Source organism: Pleurodeles waltl, chromosome 7, assembly GCF_031143425.1.
Source record: "Pleurodeles waltl isolate 20211129_DDA chromosome 7, aPleWal1.hap1.20221129, whole genome shotgun sequence".
Lineage (NCBI taxonomy): Eukaryota > Metazoa > Chordata > Amphibia > Caudata > Salamandridae > Pleurodeles > Pleurodeles waltl.
The window spans coordinates 114,037,397-114,059,890 of record NC_090446.1 but is presented as its reverse complement, the minus strand read 5'-3'; the positions used below and the strand labels follow the sequence as shown (position 1 = coordinate 114,059,890).

Below are 22,494 nucleotides of genomic sequence, written 5' to 3'. Positions count from 1 at the left end.
TGTTCCATCAGCGCTGCTAAGTTATGTGGTAAAGAACAAATCTCAGCCCTTCCGCACCCCCCAACCACCAGCCAATCAGAATTCCAATCAGCCGTTCACTTTGTAGAAAAGAGAAAAACATCCTTGACTTTGAGAAAACACCTGCGGTTGTGCAGTGTCAGCATTCTGCCTGCAAGGATGGTGGTACATCCACCAAGCACGCACAGGTCATGAAATGTGTCCTTGCATCACGCGGTGATGGCTGTGATGAATAGTGCATGTGCAGTTGTGTTCATTCTGCGGGGAAGCTTGTTCGTTGACCTTTCAGCAGAAGTCACAGTGACACAGAACACAATGTTCATCTAGACACCACAAGAGAAGGACCTGTATTGAATTTCTCTGACCATCCTGAAATGAGATCTGTGCAGTACAGTAAAAGCAGATCTCTCTACAAACACACTGTTGCCCTGAATGTAGAGAGAAACCGACACCAGATCGACCCCTTTTTTATGGGCGAGCGCAAAGAGCTCGGTCCATTCTGTAATCTCTCTTTGGGCTTCAAACCACGCCCATGTGACGTCAGTCACTTACATTGGTTTGTGGGCTTGCCTTTTAAAATCCGCTTGCTTTCATTTGTGAAAGGCGTGCATACGTCATGCCTTTTCCAGTGGTTAGCCCATCTACACAGCACCGGTAAAGCACCAAAAACATACGAGGCTCGATGTTTTCAGCCTGGGTTCCGGACTACTTTATCTGTTTATTTTCCACACAGCGCGATCGCGCTGCATTTTACATAGTGCGATCGTGCTGCATTTTTGTTTCTTTACAACGCTAATAGCTCTAACTCGTGCAAATGCGAGACCCGTTGCATTGGAAATGCTTGTTCTTTCATGCTCTCGTGATGCCCACTTTCGCAGCAGGCGCTCCCAATCACTTCCCAGGAAGCCTGTGATTGTGCCCCAGTGACTTGGGCTCTGACAGATCCAGAGTTTCCAGGTCACAAGGAATTTCGAGGGAATTAGCAGCAGTGATGGTGCGGCCGATTCAGTGTAAAACAAGAATGATCAGGTGTTTCCAGAAGATGTAATTGATAAAATAATCACCAGCTGTAAGTTATTTCTGAAAAATGCATGCAGAAGGATGCTGATTGCATGCACTGGTCTCTGCAGGGAGAACACTGGTTGCTGAAGGTGACTGGCATGCAGTGCCAGGAATATTTATATGAGACAGTGGAGAGGCGTACTTCTCTCTCTGCCAGGGCCACTTGTCCCTAAAGGCGTAAACTGCTTTTCGCAAACCACCGCTCCAAGCTGAATGTCAGTCCAGAGTTCACATGTGTAACTTGGCTATTTTCAGAAGATGAGGTAAACATAAGGGAGATGGTGCAAAGCTCCCATGCTGGAGAAACAGACATGTTTCCCAAAGAGAGCACATGATATGCATCCCATTGTGGTGTGTAAGGGAAATACTGGTGGGAAAACTAGGATAATTATCCATTGTATATTGAAGCAGAAGCTGATTCGAAATCCCTGACATGATTGACCACAGTGTGAAGGGGCAACAGAAATGAAACCCATCATACGCCCTCCCGAGGGGAGTTGAGAAGAAATCCATGTCTGCATCCATCATGACTGCAGGATTAGCCAATACCATAACTCATGAACCACACGCATTACAGAATGAAGGGGTAACTGACTAAAAATATATGGTATGCACCCAAGGCATGCACCCATCTCAGAACGAAGGATCAGAAAATATGAACAACCATGACCGCCACACATCATACATTGAAAGGTCAGGAGTTGGGGAAAAACAATATGTGTGCATAGGAGCTATGTAGCACATTCATAAAGTCTATGCATTGACAAAACTGCAATACACAGGATAGAGGTCTGCAGCAACATACACTATCATTTGCCAGAGGTAGCAAGTAGAATAAAGCTCCTCTTGCGGCAGAGCTGTTTTAAGTGTTTATGCACATAGCTTTGCAGAGCAGGTATCCAACAAAGGTTGAAAGTTGGCGTTTCCAGACATTGTCATGGCCATAGAGGTCTGGGCTTCAGTACATTTACTAGGGACTTGTAGACCATGAGTGCGCTTTTCCATTCTTTTTAGCTGATTCGTTTTCCCTTTCCAATTCTCTGTGTCTTACAATGCTGTTATCTTTGCAAACTAGTCTAACTAGGGTCTGGTGACCCAACAAGACAGCTGGTTGTTGTCAGTCTAGAAGCAAAGTATAACCTTATCTCTTCTGAGCCAACATGCCAGAGGCTTCTTCTCCTTGATTTCACAGATCACACTCTCCATCGAGAATGCTAGTTCCTAATACCTTCTGTTGAGTAAGAAACTGGCTGACACAACAACCAGTATATGGCCTTGCTGGAAACATCTGACATCCAGAAGTTGCTTATCTCTCGGAAATGTGATGGCCTATAAGGATGTTTCACAAGGCTTCAGCCTCTGAATGGCTGGTAGGGCTGGGGCTGAAGCAGACACGCTTATAGTGTACAGTCTATATGACACAGCCCTAATGTTCTTTAAAAGTATTTAGTCTTTGAGACCATCTTCTGAATTCCCCATTGATCAAGCCATTCGGGTCTTCAGTGCCAAAGTACAACAGTAGCTGCCATGCTCCATTACAAGTCAAAATCACCAGTCAGTAACTGATATATAAGTAAAACTCATCTGCAAAAAGAGCAACGTGGCCTTAACAGCAAAGGGATCGGCTTTTGAACAAATAGCATATTGTTTAAGAAGAGACTCACTATTGCGATGTTTGTCAGAGGCCACAGGACGCATAAAGATTCAGTGTTCAGGTGTATTACATCTTTTTAGCTGCAGCATCTGTCCTAGCACTTTCATGCATAGCAGGGGTTGAGATTGTGACTACTTGAGACATGCATGTCAAAAGTATGCAGGAAAACAGCAGACTACAGGAGCCTGGACCAGAGTCTTGCTGTGTTAGCTTTAGCATTTTTCTGCCTTTTCCTGTATGGGTTTGCTTTTCTTGAGCTGTTAGGACTCAAAACTGAGAGGTGACAGTGCACCCTCAGTTCCCCATTCTCATCAATGTAATCATATAGCATGCACTATAAAAATCAAGTGACAACCACCATTTTCTTACTCCTGTTTCTTTCTGTTTGTTGACACTTCATGTTTAAAATCTGATTCAGTTGACACCTCTTGTTTGTGAGTTCTTCAATTCTTTCAGTTATTCATTGTACATGGTCAGGTTCACTTATTGGTTCCTGTTCCCAGGTTCATTCAACAAATCCTCCCAATACATTCTCTGGTTCATTCATCACTTCCTGCTTCTGTATTCGAGGGGCACTTTCTTTTAGCGTATCCATTTCACTTTTTATTATTGTCTATTCAGAGGCTCTTTCTTTCATTAGTTTCTTCATACTGATGCAAGATCTCCTTTTTGCATAACCTCCATAGCTCTTGAGGGTGAACGGACTGATTATACCACCCGATAAAAAAAAATTGAGGTCCGGTGATAAATATCTAAACTCTCATTATCATTTGAATATGTAAATGCAATTGAGTTCCTATCCCAAATGTGTGACTTACAGATATTAGGACATCCATCTATTAAACTACAAGGATTACATGAAACATAATGCCATACATCAAAGTAAATCGCAGATTGTGGCTTCTCAAAATGTCATGATAGGGCGAGAAGGAGGAAGCAAGAATCTTACAGGGGAACATGTTGGACCTATCAGGCGGTCAGACTTCAACCCTCTTTAGAAAGGTACAAGGCCACGAGAATCCCAGTTGAATAGTTTACATCCTGGAACTGGTGTCAGTTTCTGATATTCTGGGAGTGTCTGTTTGTTTGACTTGGTACTTTCAAAGATGTAATAGAATTTTGCTTAAATTGTCTTCAGGTTTTATGGAGTTCATTCCGTAAATATTTGGTCAAAACTCTCTTGTCCATCTTGAACCAGAAGACAACATTCCAATATTCCTCCACCAGAATTACCAGTTGAGTTTATTTTTAAAGGTAACAGATAACGTCAGCACTATAAATTGCCACTTTTAGCTTCCAAGTGTAGCATAGTATTCCATAGAAGAACCTTTGGGGTAGGGATCCACAGACTCAGTAGATATTGTGTTGTGCGCATGCATTGAGCAGGGATATACAGGTGTGCAGTCCTAGAAAGACCATGGAGCGTAAATGAACAACACTGTGGGACTAGAGCTTTAGCAAGGGCCTAGTTGGTCCCTGGAGGGAAGTGAGATGGCAGCAGGTGATTTAATAAGGGCTTCTTCTGCATTCTCAGGACCACGGCTCATTAAGCACAGTTCTGGGGAGGACACAGGAGCTGAAACACTGTTTCCATTCTCCCCAGTAGCAGCCTCTGGAGCTGCTTTCGTGCAACTTCTGCTTCCCAGTAAAAATAAATAAATTAATAAATTCTAGATTCTCATTGGAGGTATCGCGAACCATTCTGCTGCCATAAGCGAGAGAAGAATCGGAAACTGTGCAAAATACAGATTGCATTAAGAAAAAAACAAGGCACCAGAGGGAAAGAAAAAAAACAATGTCAGATCTCTGGAACGGGCCCATAAATATTGCAGAGCGCGCTTTGCTTGTATGGCGCAGAATGTTTTATAGATGCATTTATTTCGCCGAGCGCTTGAATATATATGGAATTATAATGCTGACCTTGGAGAATTGCAACATGGCCCCTAATGATGCATTTGCATAGAGCTGTCAAGGAGACACACAGAGCTGCACCCCTGGAGATGACAGCCTACAAAGGCGGCTGTAAAGAAGGGGCTAAAAGGATCTAAAGAGGAGTAAATAAGAGAGGCAACCGTGCGCAATGGATAGCAAGGTGATAAGGTGGATGGACAGACAATGCCTAAGTGACGCAGTTCTGTGGGGCAATCACAAATTTAACATATGCAAAACATATGCAACAAGCATTTGTAAACCCAACAAGTTTGGCGTTGACTGGAAGTCTTTTGGCTTCGTCTCATTTTGTTTTGTTTTTGCATCACTTTATTATTGTGGAAGTTTCCGGGTACTGATCAATTAAAAAAACATACGTTGTCTAAACAACAAAAATAAGCGCATGTTGCCACGGATGTATAAGGCTCTGAAAGGAACTAGTTTGCATGTGGATGTGCTCCCTCTGACAGAATGCTGTCACTCACAGTAAACCAGCCAATGGCTTAGGTGGGCGGTCCTACTGCCCATGTGGATGATGTAGTGGGCGGAAGAAAAAAGTGTTAATTATAAAATCCCGTACCAATGGATGAAGAGGGCTGCTTGAAAGCCCGCATAAGTCAGTATATTACATATATAATTTTAGTAAAATCAAAAGGCCTTGGCTAACATCATTTCTAAAAATAGTCCTAACATCTTTGCTAAGATTAGGCTAGCACAGAAAAACTTCAGATCACACCTATGTGACTGAGAAGGGGCGAGACTACCGTAGACAGAAGCTTTACAAAAGGTCTTCGATAACCAGATAACACATTTCAATTAACATTTGCACCTCATTAGGGCATGAAGGTGAGGTAATGGAAGCTATTTGCATCACCAAATTAATTGGCAAGTACTTTATGAGCTCGGAACGATGAAAGGCTCAATTGGCTGTGCTAGGATTCCAATGTTTGAGCGACGTTACATCAATATGACCGGCTTTAGATTAGTAACAGAGCATTTTCCAAAGCAGCTTTACTCTTGTGAGCAATGGAGAAAGGGTCACACACTTAAGTTTGTGGCTCCAGAACCAGATGGTATACTGTATAATCTTGCTTAAATTGCTTGGCCAAGCTGTGTGACATTGAGCAAATGGCTTGATCTCTCTTGGCCTCAGTTTCCTTGTCTTGGTTTCAGCATTAAACAACAAATTAAAAAACACAAGTATTGGCAAATCCAATCGGTTTCAGATTAACATGCCAACGCATGTATCAAAAGCACAATAAAGCCATAAAAGAAACTAAAAGTGGGTTGTATTGTAGGCTCCCTGGCCTTTGACCCCGTCCTATTTTTGTTAGCATTTCTAATAAAGAGGACTATCATTGTAAATTAATCCCTTTATGCAGTTCAGTGCAAGCATTTCAGTGGATGTGCTTGGAGAGAGATGTATTCTACACTGGGTAATGCCAAGCCATGGTTCACAAAGTCTCAAACCAATGACTTAAAAAGACTTGTCAAAAGGGCTAATGGCTGAAAGGGGTAGAACCAAAGCCAACTCTGTGCATATTGTTTGTCTGTTTCTTAGGTGCACTATCAAAAACCCAGACCTAACAATACATTTACGATGAAAGGACTGCTCGAAGAAGGCCAACTCAGGCTGAGAAACTACAGTCAGTAATGAAGGAGACATCTGGTTTTCTTTTGGGGCTTCTTTCAGTATTTGCAGCAGGAGAGTAAGGTATCTCTGCAACTTGTTCTGCATTCTATTGTTGTGTACTAAAGAAAATGCAGTTTTGCTGTCATTAGAACAGAACAAATCAACATCCCTCCATGGAGCCCAGTGTGCAAATAAACAACTAACCAAAAACTCTAGTCTCCACCACATACGTGGACACTGCTGCAGGCACAAAATAATACAGCGGTGAAGAAATGCAGTTGTTTTGGGAGGATATGATGTGAGAATCAGAGCCAAGGACATATGCTTTTATTAAAGTACATGTTACTTGCAAACTTGTGTAATCTCCATGCATGGAGGTATTATAAAAATCCGAATCAGTATTGCGCACCCTGCAATACTGCTGGGAAAAATCTAATTTCCATTTGCTTGTGTCTTTCATCCGCGCTTTAGAATCATTGGGCAAAAAGTTCAACAACTGAGCATGCAACACAGAGAAAACTCAAACACCTCTGGAAAAGTCTTCAACAACATGAGCTGGTCATACGGCACACATGGATAGAAATATGTGTTCCATTTGGCTGATAATGACGAAAAAGATGATCTGGAGACGAGCCCCCGACATAGATGAAGACATCCTTTAGTAGGACACTGCATGGTAGAAATACGACCGACTGTTTAGGAATATGCCTCTGAAAAGCTGCCAAAGCTAGAGAAGCCTCTTTGTTCTTCCACATTTCATGAGGCATGAATGCTTTGTAAACAGTTAATAACCATGGCTGAAAAAACACCACAAAAAGAAAGGCTTCCCATGATGTAAACAGTGGCCTCTGCTACAACATCAAGTACATTGGAGAGCTTCATCTACTAGAAAATACATACTGCATTGCATGGAGTATTGTTTTCTGCTTTGATGGTTTTATGACCGAATAAAGCTTGTGTTATAATAATAATAATAACATACTGCATTTCTCATTATTGGAATGCTGACGTTCAATCTTCCCATTTCCCATCTGTACTGTATTTTTTTTACACTCCCCATCCTCCCTCCCTCCAAACGATCTTGCAAATCAGTGTCTACTGTGGAAGGGAACCCGCTACATAGGGGTAGAAAAGGATGAGGATGGAGGAAAAGATGCACTTTACAAACGTCTACAAATCCTTTGCAGTGAATGGCTTGTATCAAGCACTGACAATATACCTTTACTGTGATGCCGGGGAGGAAAATGCAGTCTGGGTGAGGACATGAGATGAGGAAAGGACTAGGGGCCATATGTACCAACACATTTTACCATAGACACAGAATGGGTAAAACCCTTTGATACATCTGGCCCTAGATGTATTCACTGTGTTTAGGTGAAGAGTAATGGAGACACATTGATCGAATTCTTTCATTTAGTGTTTGTGGCACACACCCAAAGTGGAAGAGATGGAGTCTAGGATTAAACACAGCCCTAGTGCTGTAGCAAATGTTTATGCAATAATGGTCAGGGTTGTATTGCACTTTTTTGATGTGATCTCTAATACACATAACAAGAGTCTAGTGGACAGTAATGGTAAATCCACCAGAAGCACAACAGATTTATTGCTAATGGTGATGGTAAGATATTGACCAATTTAGACTGGTTAATATTCAGGTGAAAAGCGAAAACTCCTCTGGAGAGGTAAAGCTACAGAAATGGTGTTAGTGGTAGGTGCCCTTTTAGGCTGAGTAATCCGAAATTATATTCAACAGAGTTTACTCCATGAAACACCGCAACAGAAAAAGTCCCAAGGTTTCCTGAAAAAATAATTATAGTGTTGCTTACATGTTATGAAGGTCCTCCAGGATTTTAGGGAGGCAGGTTATGCGGATACTGACAACGTGTTCCCAAATGTGGGGTCAATTTCCAGGTCCAAGAATACTGGCAGCAATTCCACCAGCAGAGATGAGCACTGGCCAATGTATTATACTTGTTTATTACCAAAGTGTCCAGCCAACTCAGATTCAATAGGTTTTGTCTGAGAAACCCTTGGTGCCCTGATGGAGATCTTTACATTTTTTCATCCGGCCTTGATAGAGGAGAAATATCTGCTGAAAGGTACACAGTTAACACAACCAACAAATCGAAATCAGGATATAAACCTACATGTCCAAGTGCCTCCTATAGAATGAGTTTGGTCCTGGCTTGAACAAAACTTAGACAAGGAAGGTGAAAGGTGTTGTTTTTTGCTACTGAATAATAGTTTCACATATTGCAAAGAAGTGAATTCATGACCACTTTTGAAAGATGACTGTCATGCAACGAACTGCACTATGCATCCTTGAAAATTGTCTCCCAATTTCTCTGTCGTCTACTAAGCTGCTGATCTTCACAGTTATTGAGAGAACAAAATGGCATGCCAACATATACACACTGCTCTTTGCACTAATCATTTTTTATTTCTAGATTCAAACCCAGAAGTCATATAGCATTTTACTCATTTCGTTATATTTTGTGTTTTTGAGACAGTATGTACTCTATGAATGATCAAGCTGCTCTTCAAAAGCAGAAAATATAAAGAAACAGGCAAAGTGTTACTTGGATATTACCCTGCCTCTCTCTTTCGTGATTGCAGATGGAAGCAGAAAATGAAGAAAGAAGATCAAGGACGCGATCGAAAGGAATCAGAGGTAGGCATTCATAATGGCAGTAACAGGCATGTTCAAAAAGGGGCCGCAGGGCAAGAAACTGTGGGCCTCATTCAGAGTTTGGTGGATGGGGTTAATGATCACAAACATGAAGGATATCCCGTCCGTCTATTACGATCCCATTATTTCCTATTGGAATCGTAAAATGGTGAATGGGATATCCGTTATGTTTGTGACAGAGTAACCAGTCCCCTGATCTCTAAATCAGGCCCTATGTTTGCTTCCAAAGAGAAGGAGTAAACCACCTTGAAAGACTCAAGTTTTGTCATTCTCTATAAAACTGTGCACAAGTGCTTGATGTAATATGCCATGTTGATGTTACTGTAAACCAACATGGCACCAAGATCATTTCCAAGGGCAAGTATCGAAGAGGCCAGTGCTGGAAGGATGCCTGTGCGCTAAATTGTGTTTGATTTTATAACTGACATATTATGGACCACAAACTGAATAGTCTCTTGGTAAATAAGTACGATACTTAACCATTGCATGTCGGTGGCTCTGTTCGCTGGACGTGCTAGTCCTGCCTTCCTACCATATTTAAAATCAGGCAAAATTGCTCAGTACATAGAAAATGAGTGTTCTGTCCTGCTGTGGTGACGAGCGCAACATTTAACTGCCTTTCTGTCTCCTTGCTCCCTAGTACCCGTAGAACTCACAGAGCAGGAATTAAGGTGAGCAACAGCCTTCTTCTGTGTTGCAAGACTGAGTTTTGGTGATTAACAGTATGTTGATGAGCAAAAGAATGACCCAAGAGCAAACACAAAGTAGTTTAAGTAATAATGGGCCTGAAACTATCACAACATGAACTTTTATTTTTATTTTTAAATTTCAGGTATACACGTACTCAGAATAAAATATATTTTCATCTGTAGTAGCATCAGCTGATTTTCTTTGACTGGTATAACCAGGACAACCTTCGTTCATTCGATTATCAATTCAACTCGATTCCCTTTATCAATTCTAATCATATCGAGATTTTCTGTCATTTTATATATTACATAACATACTTCATGAACCTTAGCTCCATATATCAGTCTACCATGCTTATTAATAACTTATTGCTTCTTAAAATACTGCCATATATCTGAAAACGTTTTCATTCTCCCCACTCGTTTTGCGTATGCCTCCTCAGAATTCTTAGTTGGTAGCATCTTATTCCACCGGATTTGGATTGTAGGAGTCGTCTGTGTCTGCCATAACTATCACAACATAAACTTGTCAGGAACATGAGGCTGTGTGGGGATATCCTGGGACCCTAAGGCTGCTAGTTAGCAGTACGGCAGACATCTTTGTTCATTCACTTGTTGGAAGTCAGAGCAGAGCGTCAGGGCTGGTAAATGCTGATGAAATGTCCTCAGCAGTGAAAGTAGGGACGTGGTTGGAAAATACAGGCCTTGAACTGGACATCTGTGCTTGGAAAAACACATAAATTGCTGTCTCTAGATTTCAGCACAACACCAGACACTGTTAGAAACAGAAAACGGATTGCCATGGTGATGTGCCTCAGTGTGGGTCCTGAAATGGTTGACTATGCCAGTAGAAACAAATGAATGAAGTGCTCACCATAGAGAGCTATTTGCAGCATAAGACCACTTTTAGAGCCCATTCATGCAATGACTATAAAGGGAATATGTCAGTGAAGAAATAGCCAGTTTAATTAGTAAAAGAATAAGTACCAGAGCCAAAGTTTTGCTCTGAAGTCAGCAGCCAGCACTACTGTATGTCGGAATACCGAATACCAAGGTCACGTATTCTTGATTCCATCTCATGCCTCTCTAATGCACTACTAGACACTCCCTGCCCATTAATATTACTCAAACAGGTTCCTTCGTTCTCCCTTTTTTACATATTTTTTTGTCTTTCTCATTCTCCTTCTATCCTCCTTGTATGTTTTTCTTTCTCTCTTACACTGGGTGAAAGTTTGATGAGGAAAAATACACCCCATTCCCCAAAACTGTCTGCAGATAGGCCCCACTTGCAAGCACTGGCTCAAATTAATCACTGGGAATACCTCTTTGCCAACTGCCCTAATAAAAACTCTGACAGAGATTACGGCCCTCATTATGAACATGGCGGTCCAGACTGTCATGCAGCCGCCGGCGGAAATTACCACCACCGCCATGGGGGTCTGGACCGCCATATTATAAACAAGGGAAGACCGCCATAGGCGGCCCTCCGCCACCGCCAGACTCCTGCCGATTTCTCTATCCGACAGAGCAGCGCTGCAAGCAACGCCCACCTCTGGATAGAGAACCCTTGTTCCTCCAGCCTTTTTCGTGGCGGTTTTACCCACCAGGGAAAGGCTGGCTGAGAGATGCTCTGGGGCCTCCTGCACTGCCCATCCACTTGGTATGGGTAGTTTAGGGGTCCCCGTGCACAGCCCCATCGCGCAGGTCACTGCCCGATTTACGGGCATTGATATGCGCAACGGTTGCTTCTCCACCCGCCGCATGGTGGCATTGACGACAGCTCCATGTGGAGCCATCAACAATGTCGTTGCCCAGCATTCGACTGGGCCGGCTTGCAGAAACACTGTTTCCGCCCTCCAGCCCAGCAGAATGTTGATTATACGGCCGGCGGGGTCCTAAACAGGCTTGCGGTCTGTGTTCAGACCGCCAGCATGAAAACAGCGGGGATTCCCGCCGTGTTCATAATGAGGGCCTATATCTCTTAAGGTGTGGAACAATTGTGGGTGAGACTTCAAAGGCTTGGGAGGGACAAAAAGATGAAAAATAAGTTCACATGCAGTCAAGTGTAAATTGAAGTACATAGAGTAATACTCATGGCTAGCACATATACAAAGATAGTCCTGTAGACAATCAAGCTTTAGAGAGATTATCTATTAATTGTTATCAGTGTTTCCTGGAAGAGTGAAACAGCAGTTATGAAGGACAGGGATATAATGTAGAGAAATATGGAGTTTAATGGGTTGAAACATACAGCCCTATTTCTAATTTGGTGGGCGGAGATTAAGTCCGTCAGGGCAATGGAGTATAACACTCGCCTGCCAAATTAGGAAATACGCCAAGTCAGAGTTCCTGTCAATGCTTTTTTTAATTTGATGCACAGCTCCACCAACATGATGGAGCCAACCCTAAAAGTTTTTTTTTTTTAATTTCAAAAACAAAAATCCTGAAGCGGAATTTTCCTTATGCACCTAGAGAAACCAATAGCCACCCCTCACCATGGAGGTCAATTCCCATGGCTGGAGGGGGATTTTTGTTTTTTAATGATCTTTACCACCAGTGCTTTCCTTGCAGTGACAGGCAGAAAAATACTATGTGCGGTTTCAACTAAATTGGGTAGGCAGGTGTGTAGCCGTTTGTCCAACCACTTCAACTCCATCTGGCCGTCAGAACAGTTTAGCCACAGCAGAGATGGAGTAGTCTCCGCAGTTGCCAAACTATAGTCCCCCTGCATCTGAATTTAGCAGACAGACCATTATATTGGCAGTAATGATATGCTGTCGCCGTTGCCACTTTGTATGCTTACCACCGATATAAAAATTAGGGCCATAGGCATTTTGTTACTATTAATGTACTTAATGTACTTGATGAGGACTGTCCTAAAACATAACTCACCTAAAATGTTTCCAGACTGATGGCCAATTCTGAAAAAGGATTGACGTGTTCAGGAAGTCTAGAAACAAGCTATAATGACACTGCAAGGTCTACATCAGGAGGCAGACTGGGAGGGATGAAATGACTTTACAAGGTAGAGCCAGGAAGAAAAGATGGAAGATGCAATTCCAGTGCTATGCAAGAAATATATGATTATTGTTATTATTACAGTTTGTTTTTGTTGGGCTTTGTTGTTTTTGTTATGCTGAAGAAACACCCCGACTGGTAATGAATAGTCGTAGTTGTAAACAGAGAAGTTCCCCACCTAGGAACACCTCTTCCATCATCCGAACGAAATCACACATCCCTGTTTATAAACACTAACAGAGAGAAAATGGAACTTATTTAAGAAAATGTGTGACAAGTTTTTATTGATAGGGGATTACAGATGGAAGCTTTCACAGAAGCATTGGGTCAACACCAAAGTCAGGCAGTCTAAGGGGTACAGGAATCATGGGTCGAGAGGTGCACTAGACCTCCACTGGCAGCTAACCAGAGCTCAACTAAAGGCTGTGATGTGTTGAGGAGTCTCACAATGGATACAAAGAAACATCTTAATCTATGTAAGATGTTAGGAACAAACATTTAAATGCATGTGGGAAAAAGACATGAAATACAAGTTGCAGAAAGGGAACCCATATAGCAACACCTCAAAGCCTTGCCAAAAATAAAAAAGCTTGAATGAGAGTGGCGTATTCGTGTGCTATCAGAGCTTTAAGATGTGTTATGTTTGGAGGGGGCTTGTATTGCAAACTTTAAATTAAATCATTTGTGGGCATCACCAATTCTTGGTATTTGCCTAATAGATCTCCATTAGAAATCTGGCAAAAAAATAAATTGACTGGCCGTCTGCCATGTGCGGCAATCAGCTAATTATCCACATCTTAGTGGTGATCACTTATCAAAATAAAGAGATTATTTTTATGTACCTGCCCATTCGAGAACTGTAATATGGTGAAGATTTGAAAAAAGTATTCAATTTTGAGAACCGCTGGTAGAAGAAAAAAGAACAATATGGTGGTTACACTATTCTCTGATTATTCCTGTTGAAATAGCTTGAATTATTGTACCAATAATGTGTTCATGGCTGGAAATTCTGGAGGATTGTTCAGGTGGGTGGAGACGTAGGCAGATGGATCTGTCACCAAAGTAATCCTCTACTATCCTTGCATAGAGGCAAGTAAACTAAACATCCTTGCTCTTGGCATCACAGCAAGGTGGCTTTGGATAAAAGAATGTGTCTATGGACAAAAAGGGGCATCCTAACAGAATCTGCTACGGATTCTAAACTTATTAAAATGGAACAGACAGGGACAGGAAAGGGAGGCTGAGTACTACCTTTAAAATGACACTTCACAATAGTGCTGAAGTCAAGGAGTTTGAACGCTGCATTAATGCATATTGCAGAGTTGCTCACAAAATACAAAAGGTCAGATGAAGACATAGGGGGTTATTACAACTTTGGAGGAGGTGTTAATCCGACCCAAAAGTGACGGTAAAGTGACGGATATACCACCAGCCGTATTACGAGTCCATTATATCCTATGGAACTCGTAATACGGCTGGTGGTATATCCGTCACTTTACCGTCACTTTTGGGACGGATTAACACCTCCTCCAAAGTTGTAATAACCCCCATAGATCTTTAGGGGGGGAGAAAGTCTAGTTGAATGGTCATGTGGGCTCTGCAGCATACAGACACTCACTGGGTGAATTTCCAACAAATGACAATAAAATCTCACTCTGAGACACTCATTGTTGTCATCTGATTGTCATATTGAGCCACAAACTTTAAATTTTTGGGGTACAACCTTTAATATCTTTGATATACTTCAGGGTGAGTACTCCTCACCTTCTCTGAGAATGTACACATGAGCAGGAGTGGATGCTACACGAGGGTCTGGGGCCTCACTCCTTTAACTGCTCCTGTGGAGGTGCAAAAGTCAATTTTGCAAGACATGAGGAAAGATGGAGGGGGCGAGAGTGGTAGCAAAGTTCCAAGACAAGTAATTATCATTACAGGCACTCTCTTCATTTTGACGGTTTGTTGAAACCCTTTCTCCCTTGGCATGTAGCTGCTGCACATATACCATCAGCTTATCCCTGAAGCGAGGTCTCCTTCAGCTATACTGCCCAGTACCCGCAGCTGTGACAATGAGATTGACGGCGGGAGTGGGAACTCATACATTTTCCCCGTCATCGGCATGCCAGGAGGTGGCTTTTAGAAAAGGAGGGACTGCCATGACTCAACCATGCCCCATCACTCCATTCCAGTATCCACCTCTAGCACTTTTAGGCTAGTTTGAACACTTTTGCCAGCACTGCCGTCACTGGAAGAACCAAGGCAAGTCACCTTGTTTTAGATCAAGGTGTAGAGTGGAGAGGCACTACACTAGGAGAGTCAAAATGCAAAACAAATTTCCAGCTGGACTTTTGTCACACCACCACATCACTATGGGTGGGGTGTAACTTGGGTAATTAATTGTAGAGTCAATTTCCATACTTACTACTAAATTTCACATAATTACACAAGAAGAGTAATTTGGCATTTAGCGCTATTTGTTAAGCACAAAAGCTCCCTTGCGTCCAAAATGAACATGAACAACATGAAGAGCAGCACAAGCAGCCACTTGCGCTCACTAAAGTTGTTAATTCTGTGCTTTTTTCCCCAAATAAATTGCTCTTAATTACATGAGTGGGCGTAATTGTGTAATATTGGTAATTTTGTGAAAGAGTGAAGCAGAATATACTAAAATTACTCTGATTACTCTGGTGTAATTAAAATTACATCCATGCCTACAAATCACACTGCAGCATAGTATTTAATATCACTAATCATGGCCCAATATCATGACGGAAAGGCTTATATCATTGCACACAGTTCTATCGAGTTATGGGCCATAGATCACTGCAAAAAGATAATTACTACCTCTCAGTGCACTAATATTTCTGAGGATCTGTGTATACTCTATTCCTATCTTTCATATCAATATATAGGGCCTTATATACTGATGTACAGTACTATGGTAGCAGACGGCCATTGTATCACAGTTTTAGAGTTTTGCATTTCAATGGCCTATCAGAGGCACTAGTATACTCGGAAATCTCTGATTGGAGAAGAGGCCAATCTGCCTCTATGTATGTGGATGGTCTTTTACTACATTCTGAACAGCCTGAGGCAGAAAACACTTAAGAATCAATTGATTTTGAGGAAGCAAGTTAGAAAGAAATACTATGTAGACCAGAAAAAAAAATTCAACACATGGTGGACAGGGGTTATGCACAATCTGCGCTCAGTCTCAAAATTTTAATTAAAGGCCCTACTCAATCCATAATTAATTGCTCATTTCGTTAAATGACTTGAGCCATTTCATAAGCATTTAGCAAACTACAGAGAGAGAGACCTGGTCAGGATTTAAAAGCATGGCACACGGCTACAATGAAAAACTTTGCATATGCTTTGAGAGTGGCTATCCAGCTGTCCCCACACTCTAAATGTGAACTGTTGTCAGCATGTGCAGTTTGTGTAAATGGGAAATGGCATGGTGCACAATGCAGTGACCAGTCTTGTATTCCTTCCCCCTCAGCTGTCCGACCCCTGGATGTACCGGAGAGGGACATATCCGCGCAAAATACGCAAGGCACAGAAGGTATGACTGAGGGACAGGGAATCATCCACACTCCATACCTCACTCGTAGATAATGAACACTGGGGAGTAGTGAAGAGCACAGGTCTGCTGTGAGAGAGGTAGAGGCAGGCCATCAGACAGTCCTTCACTGGTAAACCATGGTCGATGTAGGTATGTGAGGAAAGGATAACCGGTCCAACCCAGACTCCAAAACTCACTCATAGATGATCCTGTTCAGTAGCTAGCCAATTGTCAACCCCAGACTTCTGCTTAGCTCGTAAATTATTTTTGAGGTGAGAATGCAGCACAGAGGAGAGTCTACCTTTCACAACAGTGCCTATGGTAGGTACTTTATTGGTGCAGGAATACAGTCTAGATATTGAATGCCTTCACTACTATAGTGGAAGGTGTTCCATACCTCACCTGCAACCCTCATTGGCTCTTCTTTCTGAAGACAGAAATGCTTCTCCTTCCTCATCAAGGCCCCTAAACCCCCTACCCCAATGATGATTTCCTTTCGGGATTTCCTTATTCATTGAATCATCTCATTAACTGGAATATTCTTATTTGTTTTTCATTGTCTCCTACTTTGCACATCAACAATTTTTCTTTATCAACAGCTTGCCCTTCTTCCTCAAGGATTCCCTTCGCTTGATGGACGCCAAAAACGTGCTCATCAGTTTCCTTCTCTTGCTCAGTTACTTTCTCCCTTTATTCACAGACTATCCTTGTTTACTCAATTAATCTTTACAATTGATCACCAGCTACTACATTGCTTATCAATAGCTCTACTCCATCCGACACCTATTCTCTGCCCTTTCTTGCTCTTTAATGACCACTCTAAGATTTAAAAATATTGCTCTTGTTCACAATGGCATAACATTCTGGCCTATACTATATTTTAAAATGCAATATAATGTCTCTTCGTATAATCTTGAACACATTTCACAGATACAAAGGTTCTCCTGGGTATGACAAAAAATTCTCTGGTCCAGTTACAGTATGGCTTGGTACTGATGATGCAAGTCAGGGGAGGGTAACATTGCTTAGCACGTTGCTCTTGTCCACCCAACCCGGTGCATTTTTACTGATACCGCTGCAGGGACAATTGTTACCTTTATTAGGAACACTGTAGTGATAGGAGAATCCCTGAACCTATCCTAGAGAAGTCAATAATTTCATTCAAAGGGTCTATTCTCTGGAACATAGGGTCTGATTTAGAGTCGGGCCGACGGGTTCATCTGTCAAAAACATGACAAGTTACAAGTTTCCTAGTATATAATGGCATCGGAATAAGGGGTATGGGACCTCTGTCACGCTTGTGATGGACTAACCAGGTGTGCTAAACTCTAAATCAGGCTCTTAATGTTGATCTCCTTTCTCCTGAGGATATTTAGCTTTTCCTTACTGGTGGTAAACCATGAAGTTCTTTGTTGTAGGTGTCCCTTCTACGGCAATTGGTGTGTTTCTGTTTTAAGGTCCACACTTTGAAAATCCTTTGTGGCAGCTTGCTGCAACTGGGAAATTCTTGTCTTGCACTAGTCAGTGCTGCCTAATGGAACTCAGCTTGTGAAGGGACCAGCACTTCTTGACTTTGCCATCTACACCTCAAATCTTTGATGAAGGCTATACTCCCAATGAGGTGTTCAGCACCCCTCTACTATGGGGATAGCCCCTTGGAACTCTTTGCCAAATGCTGGTTTCCCAGTGAGATTGCTGACATTTCTTCTTTCTTATGCCTTAGATGTGCAATTGGCAAGTGGTGAGGTGTTCTATATTACAAGGCTTGCACATTTAAAATAATAAATTATATATATCCATAAAAGGAAGCAGAGTAGCATCATTAAAACTAAGACAAGATGAGAACGATCGCTTTTGATTATCCTTTTCGCCTTTTGATTATCTTTTATCAATTCAGGGTTTCCTGACTGCCACATTGCCTCAAAATTATAGAAATTAAACAGAAAAAGATAATGAATTCACCAAAAATCAACCCGGTAGCAGGTGAGCAAATTTGGAGTAAAACGTCAGACCCAGGTACCAAATTCCATGATCAGAGAAGTGAAGTTGTCTGCATCAACTGGCATTAAAATCGACATGGACAAATATTCAAGTTAGATTTGCGGGTCTGGTATCAGTCTTTGCACTAGATTTGTTTTGTTGCAAAGAGAAGGCCTAATCTGTGGCTCTGTGCAACATATTTTCATTGTTGCATGTTAAATTCAAACCTTTTCACTTCTCATGGGCTTGTTTTATGAAGGCCACCTTAGAGAAAACATAAAAAGACACAAAAAGGTAGCCTGAAGCAGACAGAATCCATAATTGGTGGAACAAAACTATGACAAAAATGTATAATGATTAAGATATTTATTCGTCTCTATGCAGTCCCTTTATATTTGGAGCAGACAAATCATCTATGTTCTCATGTGGCAACTGATCTACAATAGGCAATTTACAGTAGACAGGACGCGCACTACTTAGAATCTGAAGAGGGGCTGCGTCTTCTCTGTCTGAGGATATTCATAATGTAACAAAGCAGGGCATTTGCTAACTATTGGGAAGAGGGTGCAAGGGTTCCTTCCTCCTTCTAATCCCAGTGTCCTCTATGCCATAGTGCAAAACACCATTCCAGTTTTACCATACACTTTCTTTTTTGTCCATCTCATGGCTTCTTGATACTGCCCTCTATTGCTGTCTACTTGCTCTCTTACTCATTGCTTCCATGATTCACTGCCTCTCCCTGCTTGTAGGCCTCAATAATTTAGCTGAAGGCTTATATTCCTGTGCTCCCAACCTTGATCAGTGAGGAAAACCGACTATGATAGGTGAACTGCTGAAACTGATCTCAACTACTGGTATTTATTCCAGGCAGCATTTCACTCAATCATTCACTTGAAACTCATTTTGACCATGCCACAAAAAGAGAAGTCTTGCCCACTACTTCATCATACCTTTTTTATGGCAATACAAAGAATGCCTGGAATATTTCAACCTTGTGGACAGGGTGAGATGTCCTTAGGGCAACCAGGCACTGCCTAACTGGCTAGTCTGTATGGGTCGTTCTTTGGCTGACTGTCGCCCTGTTTTATGGTCTGCATGGGTGGTTTTTACTAATGATTTCCCTGATATTAAAACAAATGTTGCCTGCAACAAGCTCAAATCAATGCATTCTTCCATACCTTCGAAAATACTTACACAGTGTGTCTTTACAAGTTCAAAACTGCCCGCTATGCAAACAGGGGATACTTTTTTTAGCTGTCTAAATCACTAATGTGGGCCGCATTTATTAGGGTGTCTGATATATTTTTTCCCAGTCAAACCCTCCTTGCCGAGACTTACTGGTGAGGTGAAGCTAGATTTCTGTGCAACATCCCCAGTCACTTAGGACGACTCATTGAGTAAAATAGATGGTTGCATGCTTAAATTAATCGCAACTACTGGAAATTACTCTTGACTGTCTTCTACTCCATGTGTGTTTGCTCACTGTGTTACTACAGGCAGGGATCGACTCGATCAACATTTATTTACTTGTTGAACCAGATAGTTTCTCCTAATACAATCAGCGTTCCTTTAAAGTAATACATTTATATTGCTAGGCATAATAGTCCCTTCCATAAATAGAAGAAACTATGCTTCTTGTCCCCCTGCAAAGTCAATAAAATTATTTCAGATTACAGCCACCAGAAGTTACACATGACCAGCACAGTTTCCTCGAGATGTTACCTTGCCTCTTTGCATCTGCAAAATGCAAGTTTTAGTTTTGAAACATAAATGTGCAGAACATATTTTATGTCACAACTTAATAAGCCAGTCACAAAGCATATGCCCAACTCCTACAACCTACAATATGTTAAGTGTGTGGAGGCCTCGGGGAACCTCAGAAACAAACGTGCTGACACATAACAAATGTCTCAAGATTTATAAGTTAGCCGTTGAAGGAAATTACAAAACACACAAGTGTGCAGGGAGATCCACTCATCCCACAATGGTGCAGGCACACACCAAGAAATGGTAACAGCAAATAGAAAATGAACCTTGTGGAATTTCATGATACAGAGGCTCAATTGACTTTAACAAAGAGAAAATACCATATTGTAATTGAGGGTTTAACAACACAGTCTTAACTAAAAGGGAACTCTGTATAAGGTTTATGCCAGATAATGGAATGGCAGGGTTCTGGGAGGCAAGGGTGACCTGGAAACTGTTGTTGTGCTGTGTGACACCTTTTTTGCCTTCCAGTTCACAAAGCTGCCCTCTGGCGAGAAAAAGGAAACTCCAGGATACAGACACTGAATATCAAGCCTCCAAGAGAAAGTCACACCCTCTCAAGCTGACTCTGGATGAAGGGTACAATGCAGATAGCGATGGCAGCCAGGATTTGGATGCAAAAGAAGACTCACTCAGCGAGGACTCAGATGCCACATGTGAGGAAGAAGATGAGCCAGAAGCACTGCAGAGACAAAGGACCCCGAGTCCGGTACCAGAAGAAGGTGAGAAGTCTAGTAAAATACCATTATATTTCTGTGGACACATGGTATCTTATTCCAACATGAGTACCAACCCTCAGTATCTAGAGCACCTCTCCGATAAATGGGTTAAACTATACATAGGCCAGTGATTTTATAACAGAAGAACATGCTAACAATTCAGAGTTACAGTCTTGCATGGGCTGACTATGCTATTTGAAGATAATCGCAGGAAAGCAAAATCCATTTCACAAAGTGGTCTAATGCGCAGTTTATAGACTTGATCTATTCCCTTTAATGCCCCCATAAAACCTGAATGTTGAAAAAAAGTACCAAATAATATTTTCAGTCAATTATAAATTTTCAAAGCACCTCAATGAAAGTCCCAAGCAAATGTTCTACAACCCTATGACAATACCCTTGACGTGGTATACCGTTTATAGAAAGGTAGACATGTGTATATGACATCACCAAAACAGAAAGTATAATAAAGCTAGTACATTTGCTGAAATCTGATACTCAACTCTCTTTTGTCGTTGCAGAGACAAGTCCAGCCAAATCACCATATGAACAAAACACATCCACCATTACTGCAATCACCCAAAAACCCAGTTACAGCAGTTACAAAGAAATCATTGCTAACTCCCTATTGAACCTTGGCCAAATAGCAGAAGAAACCCTAGCCACAGAAGGATACCTGCCTGAAAGTGATCTGCAAGACTGCAAACCCACCTCTAATGCAGTCCCACATTTAAATGAGGAGGTGGGAGAAGAAGTTGTTGAGGAATGTGAAAAAGAAATCATCATCCAAACGGAAGATGCTGAAGAAGTCATTGAGGTCACAAGTGAGCAGGGCAGTGAGCCTGGGCTTGAACCTCGAGAGGAGGTGGGCTGCGAGGAGGAGTGCAAGCTGCAGGAAGCCGCAGAGGACGATGATGATGACATTGATGACGAGGAGGAGGAGGAGGAAGAGGATGAGGATGATGAAGGGGAGGAGGATGGAGATGATGAGGAGGAAGAAGATGCAAGGACTGATCTGATCTGTGAGGAAATGCCTCATGGTTCACATGACTCTCAAAAAATCCACCATGAAGGGCAGCTTAGTCCCAAACCTGATTATGATGTTGTTGTGGAGGTGCGATCAGATGATGAGAAGGATGATGACACTCACTCTCAAAAGTCTGCTGTGACGGACGAGTCTGAAATGTATGACATGATGACCAGGGGGAACCTGGGCTTACTAGAGCAGGCAATTGCTTTGAAGGCCGAGCAGGTTAAGGTGGTAAGGGAACCAGGAAGGTTGCCTGGGGAACATGTAAAGCACTACCAGGCAGATGACAAGCACAACAGAACCATGGAAGCGATACGAAAAAACTACTACAGGAAAGGTATTTAAAAGAGGCTGTCTGTAAAGAGCATGCTTGAACTGTTTTATGTCAGAAATAAACTGAATTTCACCACTTAGTAGTCAATAAGAATACATGAACCTTTCTCAGAGACCGAAAGCTCTTTCATGATGAAACTGGGTTCTATTTGTACTGAAGGGGGAATACAGCAACGAAAGGAGTTAGATAATAGTTTTTGTCCAAAACCTTCTGATTGGTGAGATTCAGAATGGCTCCTTTAAGAAAACCCAAAATACAGAATTACTATCTCAATGTGTACAAAACATCTTTAAATCCTTGCTGTCACCTATATCACTTCTCGCACTGTCTCCTTATTTACATATGAAAAGGCAAATATAAAAAAAACACGCCTAACTGAATATTTAAATAATGCGTTTCTCCTGGCCTCC

The 22,494-nt window shown here is 41.9% G+C and overlaps 1 protein-coding gene across 7 annotated transcripts in view; it reads left to right on the top strand.

The window, feature by feature from the left end:
* MYT1 (myelin transcription factor 1) overlaps positions 1–22,494 on the top strand; it is a 136,097-nt gene that overhangs the window by 60,113 nt on the left and 53,490 nt on the right. For 6 of the 7 annotated variants that reach the window (XM_069243221.1, XM_069243219.1, XM_069243218.1 and 3 more), the window contains exons 3-7: positions 8,913–8,967; positions 9,626–9,656; positions 16,192–16,254; positions 20,473–20,723; positions 21,242–22,087. In XM_069243221.1, the coding sequence (XP_069099322.1) occupies positions 8,913–8,967; positions 9,626–9,656; positions 16,192–16,254; positions 20,473–20,723; positions 21,242–22,087 (1,246 nt within the window). The remainder of the gene's footprint in view (positions 1–8,912; positions 8,968–9,625; positions 9,657–16,191; positions 16,255–20,472; positions 20,724–21,241; positions 22,088–22,494) is intronic. The other variant, XM_069243217.1, reaches the window with a different exon arrangement.